This window comes from Eucyclogobius newberryi, unplaced genomic scaffold, assembly GCF_026437365.1.
Source record: "Eucyclogobius newberryi isolate DKJ021-1_F unplaced genomic scaffold, fEucNew1.0.hap1 SCAF_9, whole genome shotgun sequence".
In the NCBI taxonomy this organism is placed as follows: domain Eukaryota; kingdom Metazoa; phylum Chordata; class Actinopteri; order Gobiiformes; family Gobiidae; genus Eucyclogobius; species Eucyclogobius newberryi.
The window spans coordinates 3,573,911-3,586,001 of NW_027316532.1; the positions used below are offsets into that span (position 1 = coordinate 3,573,911).

The window sequence follows — 12,091 nt, forward strand, 5'->3', positions numbered from 1 at the left end:
CAAGGACTTCTATCAAACACAAGGCTTAACTGCAGATTGAAATAAACTCAATTTATCTGGTTTATTCACTGTTTTTAACAGAAGTTACAACTTACAAATCACAAGCTGCTAGCTGCTAACACACATTCATGTGTTTTACTAGAGGAACAACTTCCGAACAAGAGCATTTTGAGTATTGGTATTGGGGCAGCTGTTTCAGCTGATACTATGTTTGTCAAGTGTGTTACTGGTTTGACTGGGCTGTTCCCACACCTGAAGTTTAATTCCTTTAGATACATTTCCACTCTTTAATTTTGCAGATCCATTGGCATCAAAGTCATGTAAAAACCTTCAAAAACCAGCATAACAGTCAACTCGAACCACTATAAATCAATCAATTTATCAGTTTCAAAAACTGAATACGAAAATATTTTACACTACACACAATACATCATATTAACAGCATTAAACACAAGACCATATTTAACTACTGTAGAATACAAATACTATTACAAACTATAAGCTCCAATTAATGAATCCAGCAATTAAACAATATTACTTTGACTTAGTATTTACTTAGATGTATAAATATGTATATCGCACATTAACCCACTGAAATAAATGCTAAATACATCACACCACAACATAATACAGTTATTTTATTCATATTGTAGCGTCTCTAGTCTCTAGTGCGCGTGGTCTCTGGGGCGGAGCTAAGAGCGGCTCAGGAGACGAGGTGGTTTTTGAATTTCTCGTTCCATCGCCATGGTTATGGCCAACAATAACCAACTCTGTTCAAGAAATAAAGTGACAACTTCGGTCTCTCGCGTCTTTAAACTCATTGCGCCGGCTTCAACTTCTGCCGCGGGGAAGACGCGTGCGTCGCTGATGCTCCGGGTGCACCATTGACAGCGATGTCAGTGTTTACGTCTTTTCTAGCGCGAATTTCGCGATCTATGGAAGGTTTAAGATGGTTTAGATTCTAGAACGTAAAGGATATAGAATGTGAGTGGTAGATTTTTAATGAGTCCAGAACCGAATCACCGGGGTTTCGGTTTTTTTGGACCTGAACCGAAACGTTTTTAGAAGTCCGGATCCGGTCCGTCGTAGCGGTACATCCCTAGTGTCAATCCAGTCCAACTTTGTTTGTATAGCACATTTTACCAACACAAAGTCTCCAAGGTGCTTCAAAGAATATAAAACAAGCACAAATAAAAACATGTAAAAAAAAACATACAAAATAAATACGTAAAAAAAAAAAACTAATTAAAAACAACATATAATACATAAAATCAAATAAAACAATTTAACAATAAAACAAAACATAAAATGAATAAAATAAAATTGTTGTCAAATAGTCAAAATAAATGTGGATACTATAAAGAAAAAAAAAAAGAGAAGAAAAACTGATGGACTCACACTAAAGAACTGGACCCCGGCGGAAGACATTGCGATCATGGGCACTCCATGATCTATTTGTATTAGATGTCTCCCCCCGGAGCCTGGAGACTGGTGGTGGTAGATGTGGAGAGAAGGTTGAGGATGAGGGGAATGCAGAGGAGGAGCTGGGGAGGTGGTGGGTCGCAGTACGGTTTGAAGCGGCCGAGCCATCTGCCTGAGGGCTTAAATGTGACCGCCTGTGCGCTGATTGGGAGCGGGGAGGAGTCACTTGAGAGCGTTGATTGGGGATGAGGAGCAGGTGTAGGGGCCATGACACAGACGTCCCCTGTCCTTACACCCTCCTTCTGTCCTTCCACCCTCCTTCTTGGCCGGGAAAAACTGCATAACCTCTTTGGGATAAGCGCAGAAACCTGGAAGAGTCCATGGTGAAGTGAGGGATCTGACTCTCACAGACGGACAGGCGGACGCCGCTTGAGTGCGATGATGGAGCTGGGGAGAGGGGTCCTTCCATGGTAGCCGACGCCCGGTTGGTTGAGCTGGGGAGCGGGTGGCCTTGACGTAGATGGGTGGAGTTAGGTCTTCCAGGCTGAATTTACGCAGGCTTCATTACTACTTGCATTTTCAGGATGTTTTTTCAGTACTGCCGCTGCTTAACTAGCAATTTTATTGATAGTATCATAATCTTTTTCAGACTTCCTATAAGTGATCTGTTCTTCTGGATCTACCTCTGTATCTACCTGCGTTGCACCAATGAAATTTCCCCATGTGGGACAATAAAGGAATATCTTATCTTATCTTATCTTAACGGCTGCTGCTACAGTATATCTGCACTGGGAATATTCGTGTAATAGTAGGGAAGATGTGTGCGTGAATAATTGTTGTATGTTAGGATTTGGGAAAGTATGAGTAATGTTACACTTTGAATAGTGTACTGTGCCCCTATTGTTCCTATTTCTTTTTTTTAAGATACTTGATTTTTTCCCCCCAATAAAGTAAAATTAAGTTATTCAGCAGCATCAGAGCTTTCTCTGCATCAAATTCTCCAGTGTTTTATTCCCTGCAAAGAAGGAAGTGCGTCATTAGCATGTGTTAGCATGCTAGTGACTATATATCACTCTGAACGTCATCGTAACATTTAACTATTGGGCAGTAATGGATTTATATACTGTATACTGGGTTTCGTGTGGCGAGGGCAATCTCAATCTCAATGCCAAACTAGGTTAAATGAAGGCTAAAATCAACTTTTAGGGGCTTTTATATTGTTGGTTGGTTGTCTGTGTCTTTCATTTTAGTAGACATATGACCTGGCTGGCCAAGACGATGTGCTTTACAAAAACGTTTGGGTCTGGAAGTATATTCTGTGTTACCAGTTTCAGATGGGCATGATTGACTGGCAGATGAATCAGTCCTTTGTGTGTAAGCAAACATGGCAGCTCACAGCGGGAGAGAAACACACAGAGGATTGAGAATCAGTGCACATTCCTGCAGAATCATTAAACTCTTAGACGTTTTACGTTTAGATTGATTAGATAAATATATAAAATGCATACTTTATCAATCCCAAAGTAAATTCAAAGTCCGGCAGCAGCAGCAACAAAAAAATAAGTTATTTAAAGTTGACAGTTTATGGTCTTGTCAGTCACAGGGGGGCATTGTACAGATGTGTGGCCTGTGGGTCAAACCACTTCCAGAGCTTGTCCACAGAGCGAGACAGAGACAACAGCCTGTCTCTAAAGGTGCTCTCTGGTCCGGTGAAGATGCAGTGCAGGGGCTGCTGGGGTTGTCCATGATGGACAGGAGCTTGTTTAGGCTCTTATGTCTGCCCCAGATGTTAATGACACAAGCTCTGCACTCACTACAATGCCCTCCTTCTTCACCAGCTCATCCAGCCTTATGACGTCCTTCTTTTGAGGCTTCCTCCTCAGCAGAATACAGAGTTGAAGAGGATACAGGAGATGACTATCTGGTAAACACCAGAATGAGCTTCTGCCTCCGAAGGTAGTACAGCCTGCTCAGTCCCATCTCTTTGTTGGAAGTGTTCAGTTGAAGGTGGTTAGCCCCCGTTTAGTTTTGAAAGACACAAGTATATTCAAGAAGAGATGTCTTCCTCATTTGACAGACATATGATGTAAATTAGAAGCTGTGGTTGAACCATTGCAGTTCAAGATGTTTTATTGACGCCTTTAATGGTCTAATTCCAGACCCTTCAGCCTCCCAACTGAATGTGGTCAGGACCGGGACTGGCTGGAAATGTCCATTTTCAGAGGTGGGAAACTCGAGTCACATGACTTAACTTGCAATTTTCATGACTTGAGACTTACTTGACCACAAAGACTCGACTTGACTTTGGACTTGCCCTTTTGCATCTTGAGACTTGAGTTTGACTTGAGCCCAATGACTTAAAATAACGGGGTTATAAAGGGTAATTATATTTCTAAATAAGGTGGACTGTGTGTAACTGCGGTGCATTTGTGTTTACATGAGCCATGTGCTCCTCTTACGCAGCACTTCACGTCACTTCAGTGGAAATGTGCACGTCTTGGATGGAAGACTTTGTGATTAGAAGTTTATTGTTCACACAATAACTTTTATGGATAAGTCATTCATTATCAGGCGGCTCCATAAAGAACTGATGTGAAAAAGGGTCAACTCCCAATTATTCCACGCCTTCTATCTTTACAGTTAAGTAAATTGATCTTTTTTTGTCCCAGATCATTCAAATATATCCAATCACAGACGTATAATGCTATGTAGCCTATAGAAGCGTTGTGAAGACAGCAACACAGTGCAAAACTCAAACTCACTTTGGGAATCACCTTGGGCAAATGTCTGGACTGAACTTTGCTGAGCTGTTGCCACCAACGACTCACTTTGCAAGTCCAGCACAGGTTGAGCAGAGGCGGATCGGAGCATACGGGGGCTTGGGCTTTATGTGGGAACCACTCGCTGAAAAACAGTCAGACCTACCTTTATATTGTTTTATATCATTATCTCAGTGATTTAACCTCTCGGCTCTACATATTGCACATTCAGACAATAAGTTTAGACTTCAATTCCCAATCTTCAAAGAATATTCAACCTTTATTTAAATCTGGAAAGTCCCATTGAGATTACAAATCCTCTTTTTTCAAGAGAGCCAAGACAAGCAGCACAGATCACTTATAACACAATAGGACATACATTCAAAAAGTATTGGTTTCAGGATTAAAACGGACATTCCTGCTACTGCTTTGTAAAATGATTCACTAAGATCTTAAATGAATGTGTTTTTTTTTAAGTCTAAAGTGGCCCTGAACATAAATAATGGACGAAGATTAGGCAACACTGGACCTGGATTTACTTGTGACTTGGACGTAGGTGACTTACTCCCACCTCTTGCAATTTGGTGTATCTCTCTTGCATCTTCTTTCTTCTTTTGTGTGCTACATCTTGTACATTCAACGCCCTACTGCCCTTAATAATAACATTAATAATAATAATAATAATATACATGTCGGAGCATGTAGTCTACTCCCCCGGCTCTGCGCTTATGTGTTTACACTTTCATCTCATTTCCTCGTTGTGGAAATCCAGGATGGTGTTATTCCCTGGTGATCGGAAGTGCCTGCTTTTAGGCTCATCATTATTCCAGCGTCGAGCAAAACAAAGCGTACGACTGTTTCACACGAGAAGGAGCCATGTAGCTAACTGCTTACATTGCAAAAATAGCAATAATAATATAAATATGCCAGTCAATCACATTTTATCTCCCACAAATGCGTTACGGTGTTCTGAGGAGGAGCAAAGCGCTATATTTTTCCAATTTGATTCAAAAATAATGTAATATCTGTTTTGCAAGCCGTGTAAAATTAAATACTGTGAATCCAGCCTATAGTGAATTAAATTGAATTATATATTGATTTTTCTTTTTTTTTTTATATATATATATACAACAATTTCAACACAAATTTGCCCAGCCAATTTTATTTTATCTACTACCCATAAATTATAAAAAACTGCTGAGATTTGAGTCCAGATTTATAACTAGATCAGACTTTGTTTTTGTGTAGTTCTGGTTTCATTGGAGAAAAAAAAGGAAATTACAAGAATTCAATATCACTTCAATCTAGTCAACGTTTCCATTTTCTTGCGATGTATGGACTTATATAAGATCTCTTTTTCTTATTTTTTCAATGTTATTCTCCACTGATTTGGTTTTGTTCTAGTCCAGGTTTGGTCCAGGTTACGTTCACTTACAGAACAGTTCAGTTTGTGTGTAGAGCTGCTTTAGTCACAGTGCACATCTCGTACGTATTTCCTGACTCATTGTTAGTTGAGATCGATCTGGTTTAATCAATTTTCGTGTACTTTACAGTCCGTTTTTTTGTCCTTTTTAACCCTTCGGGGTCGACGCCCGCGCCGGCGCGTGTGAAAACATGGTCGGCTGCCGTTGACGTCATACGGAAGTGGAGACCCATAGCAACGTCTTGAGTTTTTGTTTTATTTGAATCCACCCGACAAAACCAAAGTTCTGAACGTTTCAATTCCATTAAAAATGTGCGGAAAAATATGCGCTCTTTTCTGCGCGCGTTACATTTCTTATAATAACTTTGTCGTCTTTTGTGATAAAACAGAACGGAAAAAAACTTTAGCCTTGTGCTAACCCGGATGTTCAGGATGCACATTGACTCATGTTTACATTCAGGAATGTAAACATTAGTCACATGACAAATAGCCAAAGAGGAAGAACAAACGAGAGGATTCTCTGCTGTTTTTATATAGTTTTGGAGAGTTTTAGTATTTCAAGTATTTCATTGTCAGTAATATAGTTGTTGTGAAGCAAAAGAGGCGCACACTTCATGTTGATCAAGTTTAGACCTGGTTTAGACCTGGTTTAGACCTGGTTTAGACCTGGTTTAGACCTGGTTTAGTCCTGGTTTAGTCCTGGTTTAGTCCTGGTTTAGTCCTGGGTTAGTCCTGGTTTAGTCCTGGTTTAGACCTGGTTTAGTCCTGGTTTAGACCTGGTTTAGACCTGGTTTAGACCTGGTTTAGAGCTCCTTCTGATGTGGCTCTCTGTGTCATTTTGGACAGAGAATGTTTTGAGAAGTGGCACAAATAGAAAAACGCCTGTGGATTTACCTACTTTCTATTGTAAATAGTTGTTTATTGCTTGTATATATCACAAGAATACTTTTATATGTTCATATTTGCACTTTGTGGTTCAGTTTGAAGCTTTTTAAATGCTTGGTTGAGCATGTTTGAGGGTTTTACAATAAAAAAAACATAATTTTTCTAAACGGACTTTCTGTTTTTAGGTCCAGTTTGTCAAAATAGTATGTAAAAGTGAAAAACGAACTAACTGATCATATAGGTGAGGTTGTGCTGAAAAAAAAGATACCCAACATTGGTCTGGTAAACATTTCTTAATGTTGTATATCAGGGCAAAATTGAAGGTACCCAAAAACGGCCAAAAAAGCTCCGGACTCCGAAGGGTTAACATTTAGTTTCTGTTTGTTATTGACTATATTTAAGGTTCTGCTTTAATCATGCTTCACATCCTGGTTTGGTCTATGTATAGTGCTGGTTTTGTCTGTGGATTCAGAGTACACACATATAAAACGACCACAAACAACACTATAGACCATAAAGCAGAACAAAACACTGGATATATCCTGATGCTCGAAGACATTCTTTTCCTAGAGCTGGATTTCTCTTCCACAGCAGGATCACACGGTTACAGCCTCACAGCCTCTGGACAAAAGCCCCCTGAAGAGTTTTTCTCTTGTTTTCATGCATAGAACACAATATACAACTGCATGAGTTATAATGGCGTGAATTCTGAACGCGTGTTGTATTTTAATGAGTGTTGTTTGGATTTAGTAAAGCTCCTCTGTTTGACTGTTTTTCAGAATATTTTAAATAAGGATGTGCAATATAATTTTCTTCCCTTTCCATTTGATTCAAACTGATTCCAAGGCTAGAATGGACCATACCAATCATCATCATCATCATCATCATCATCATCATCATCATCGTTGTCATCACCATCATGGAGCTTGAGGGCTAAAAAGTCATTATGGCTACTTTGTAATAAAAATAACACATAAGAGTACTCTTGGGTTACCAATAATTAACATTATTGTATAACCTACGTATATAGTTTGCCGACAATCCCTTTGCCTTGCTGAACACGTTAACTTAATCATTAAAGGTGGAATGGACGATTTTTTTCAGCAAATTTTTTCATCATATTTCCTCGTGTCGTGGATAAATCATTTGTCCTGCCACGTATCAATCATAAAACGCACCTACCGCTCACCTGCAGCCACGTCAGGCTCGTCCCCACGTTTCCGCGTGCCTAAGCGCATGGATCTATCATAATATAGTTCCCTCAGTGTACGGGGCAAAATGAAGACGGAGAAAGACAGTTCGAGCTGACGCAGAAGTGGACAGAAATCTACGGGAGACGAGAGATGCGATGTGATCCGTTGCGCTAATAAACAAACGCACGTGTGTGTTGTATCAGTCCACACGGGGGAGTGGCATGAGCACGGGGGAGTGGCATGTGCACGGGGGAGTGGCATGTGCACGGGGGAGGGGCAAGTGCACGGGGGAGTGGCATGTGCACGGGGGAGTGGCATGTACACAGGGGAGTGGCATGTACACGGGGGAGTGGCATGTACACGGGGGAGTGGCATGTACACGGGGGAGTGGCATGTACACGGGGGAGTGGCATGTGCACGGGGGAGTGGCATGTGCACGGGGGAGTGGCATGTACACGGGGGAGTGGCATGTGCACTTCCGCCTGCGTTCTCAAATCACCGAAAAATCGTCCATACCACCTTTAAGATATCAAATAAACAAAGTAATGTGTTGGACTGAGTGTTATTTATCTTTTATGTTGATGGATTACCACAATACAATGTCATACAATAAGCATGTTTAGGCTTGTCCTCAAGTAGAGAAAAACATAACTAAAACAAAATTAGTGGATTAGCAAGAGCACCGACGCACAACTACAGTTTTAGCTTGTTTTAGCGCTGTAGTTTATTTTAAATCAAACTCCCCACATCGTTGTTACCCTACATATTACTCCTCAGATACACAGTAGTGGTTATGACGAAGGACGAAGGGATTGATGAGGAGACGAGACCTGACCAAAACTAACGCATTACAAGGATTGTCAAGATTATTCGATTAATCGACATTATTCACGTCACAATACAATCATAAGAACCAAAGATAATATTGTGACAATTTTGAAGCAAAATTAAGTATTTTTTGTTATATCAAAAAAAAAAATCTGGCTATCACATTAATTTTCGTAAAGCCGATCACAATCAGTAGAATGTAAAATGTTCGACCAGAAAAATAAATATTTCACTGTTGTTTAGTCACAATAATCTTGAATAATCAATAAATCGTGATTTTTTTTTCTCTCTCACAATAATCAGAACTCTAAAATTTGATATTGTGACATCCCTACTTATTTGAAAAGGTTTTGAGGAGTACTAGATTACATGTAGTTCCTCATTACTCTACATAAGTGATTTGAGGACTCTAACGTGTAACCCTGATTCAGCTCATAACCAGTATTCCTCTATTTCTCCTTTTTAACCTTTATAAAGTGTCTTTGAGTGTCTAGCCTGTTTAAAATGTATATAAATGAATACATATGTAAATTGAATATGTCAGAATACAAAAGACATAAATATAATACACTCACATTCTTTCTCTGTCTCTGCCAACATTCTTGTTTGGTTAATATTTAATACTAATTTTCCGAAAACCAACGACTCAAGTAATGTAATGTAATCATTCCTCTTTTACAGTGTAGAAAAAGCTTCAGTTGTAGTCATCTGGACTCAGTTAGAAAAATGAGACTCTTTTACAGTGTACGTACGCTTCCACTCGTCCCGTTTCCGTCCTCTAAGCAATGCTTCTTTATTTATTTTCCTCTTTGTGACTTTGCAGGGAGTTCGGGCGCTGGAAGGTGAACAGCCTGGCCCTGGAGAGGCAGGAGAACAACGGGTACTCTCTGCCTCTGGATCCAGACTTTGTTCAGACCATCAGGCAGCTGGGCAGGAGGCCGAGCGTTGGCGCCATCACCGACAACATCATCCGCAAATACGGCACGCACTTCCTCCTCTCCGCCACGCTGGGAGGTAAGAACTGTACAAACGTTTATTCACTGGGGTTTTCTAACACAATCTGTCAGGAAAATATCATATATTTGCATTTTAATGTTGTGGTAAAAAAAATAAATCACAGTATTTTAGAAGATTGGAAAAAATAGGCTTATAAACCTTTTAAACAGGTAAAATGTCACAAACAATTTGACCAACTTTAAGATGTTTTATTATTTAATTTAATCCACTAGCATTAACATATTTACAATGCATTTGAAAAGTAGTCGTGTGACTTTTTCCCACATATATCTTATTCCTTAATAGATTCAATACATTATTTTTCTCAAAATTCTACAAACAATCGTCCGTAATGACAACTTGAAAGAAGGTTGTTAGAATTCTTTGCAAATGTATTAAAAATAGAAATAAAAAGTGAAGCGCTATGACTACATTCCAGCAGATGCCCTGTTTTCATAATTTTATAGGCAATTTTTTTCCAAATGTATTTTTCTTACATACGTCTTACGTATTGTAATTGTTAATGACTATTATTAGCTTGATTTACTCAATTCTCAACTTTTTTTTATTAAGATCCTGTTCACATAAATAAGATAAATAAAATCCCCTCTGTATATGTAATGGACTTATGTAATTGTAATTAATAAGTCAACAAAATTAACCAAGAAATTTAAACCAGACTTTAACTTTTCAGATTCACACATAATTTTGACCATTTTTACACACAAAAAACGTGATAAAAGCGTATTAATACTTTCTCCCTACATTTACTGTATGCGAGTGAACTACAGAAGAAGTTTCAAATTAATATCTTGTTGTTTGTCGTTTTCATCTGTAATGTCTCGCCTTAACAACCAGATTTTAGGGTTGTTTTAGTCTTTAAAGGCGGTATGGACGATTTTTGGGCGATTTGAGAACGCAGGTGGAAGTGCACATGCCACTCCCCCGTGCACATGCCACTCCCCCGTGCACATGCCACTCCCCCGTGTGGACTGATACAACACACACGTGCGTTTGTTTATTAGTGCGACGGATCACATCGCATCTCTCGTCTCCCGTAGATTTCTGTCCACTTCTGCGTCAGCTCGAACTGTCTTTCTCCGTCTTCATTTTGCTCCATACACTGAGGGAACTATATTATGATAGATCCATGCGCTTAGGCACGAGGAAACGTGAGGACGAGCCTGACGCGGCTGCAGGTGAGCGGTAGGTGCGTTTTATGATTGATACGTGGCAGGACAAATGATTTATCCACACCACGAGGAAATATGATACAAAAATTGCTGAAAAAAATCGTCCATACCACCTTTAAGTAAATTTCTGTTAAGTTTTACTTATGTCAAATAAATTAGTTAGTTGATGGAATTTCATGCTAATTTATGCAACCTAGTCTCTAGCCAAATACATTAGTTGACTTGCAGTGTTCAGAATCTGATGAAAAGTGTAATTTATGTAGAGTTTTATAGAATAGATTATTGTTCATGCTCAATAACACTTTTTTTTATTTTTTATTTTTTGAAAGAAATACTCTCAAAAATTGTCAGCATTGTTCTCAAAATGACTTTAATATCTTCTTGACGTCTTGAAGTAACCTCAAAAACACTTCCATCGCTCAAGCAGACACCATTGAGACTTTATCAGCTGCCTAAATCTAACAATCGACGTACATCTAATTAAACACAGTGATATGTTTGTCCCCTGTGGTGCCGCGGTCTGGGTTCAACATCCAAAATATATGTTTACATTTTTCTTCCTCCCTCCAAAGCGCCAATTGCAACCTTTGCTTTTGGATAATATTAGATCTGAGCATGTTGTCTACTCCCAGAGCTCCTTCCAGCTCTCACAACTGAGTCGTTTCATCTCAATTTCTCTTGCGAATTAACAACAAAAACATGAAAAGAAAACAAACAAAACAAAGCTACAACCACAAAAGGCTAAGCACGCTACGTCCCGCCATCTCTGTTAGCGCCGAGGCTAGCTTTGCGGCTATAAACAGAACAAAGAACTGCTGCTACATTCATTATTTAATCATTAGTGCAGATGCAGTTACAATGATTTCCTTTATATATTTACAGGCAAAGTAGTTTTTTCTTGTTTTTGCTGGAAAACAATAGTTGTATTGTGTTTTTAGTTTTGAAGCGGCAGCAATTTTTGTTGAAGTTTTAGCAAGCAGTGCAAATTGCAACATCAAAAGGCAACACAAGTTAGCTGAATCGAATTAGGCCGCAATGTTTTTGCTAACCCAATTTGTACATGAAGAGCCAAATATTAGCATTGCAATGAAGTTATAATTGATTGAAGTATTGAAGTTGGTATTTTTGGAAGAAAAGAAACATATTAGGCTACAATTTTGTTAAATGTATTTTCTCCAATTAAAGCCCAATTCAATCAAAGGTTCCGTCGCTGGAGCAGATTTGCTATTGATTTTTCAGTTTGTCAGTTGTGTTTGTTCTGTAAAAGAAAGTGCCATCTCCAACAATCAAAGACTGGCCTGTTTAAGTGCGTCATAATTGCTGCTTTACACTGAGCGTTGTTGATTAAAAAAATAGATACGTAATTATAATTAGTGATTACATTTTCAGCCG

At 39.1% G+C, this 12,091-nt stretch overlaps 1 protein-coding gene across 1 annotated transcript in view; it reads left to right on the forward strand.

Annotated features, from left to right (window-relative positions):
* LOC140353875 (BMP/retinoic acid-inducible neural-specific protein 3-like) overlaps positions 1–12,091 on the forward strand; it is a 269,485-nt gene that overhangs the window by 94,494 nt on the left and 162,900 nt on the right. The window contains exon 3 of the mRNA XM_072438634.1: positions 9,334–9,524. Within this exon, the coding sequence (XP_072294735.1) occupies positions 9,334–9,524 (191 nt within the window). The remainder of the gene's footprint in view (positions 1–9,333; positions 9,525–12,091) is intronic.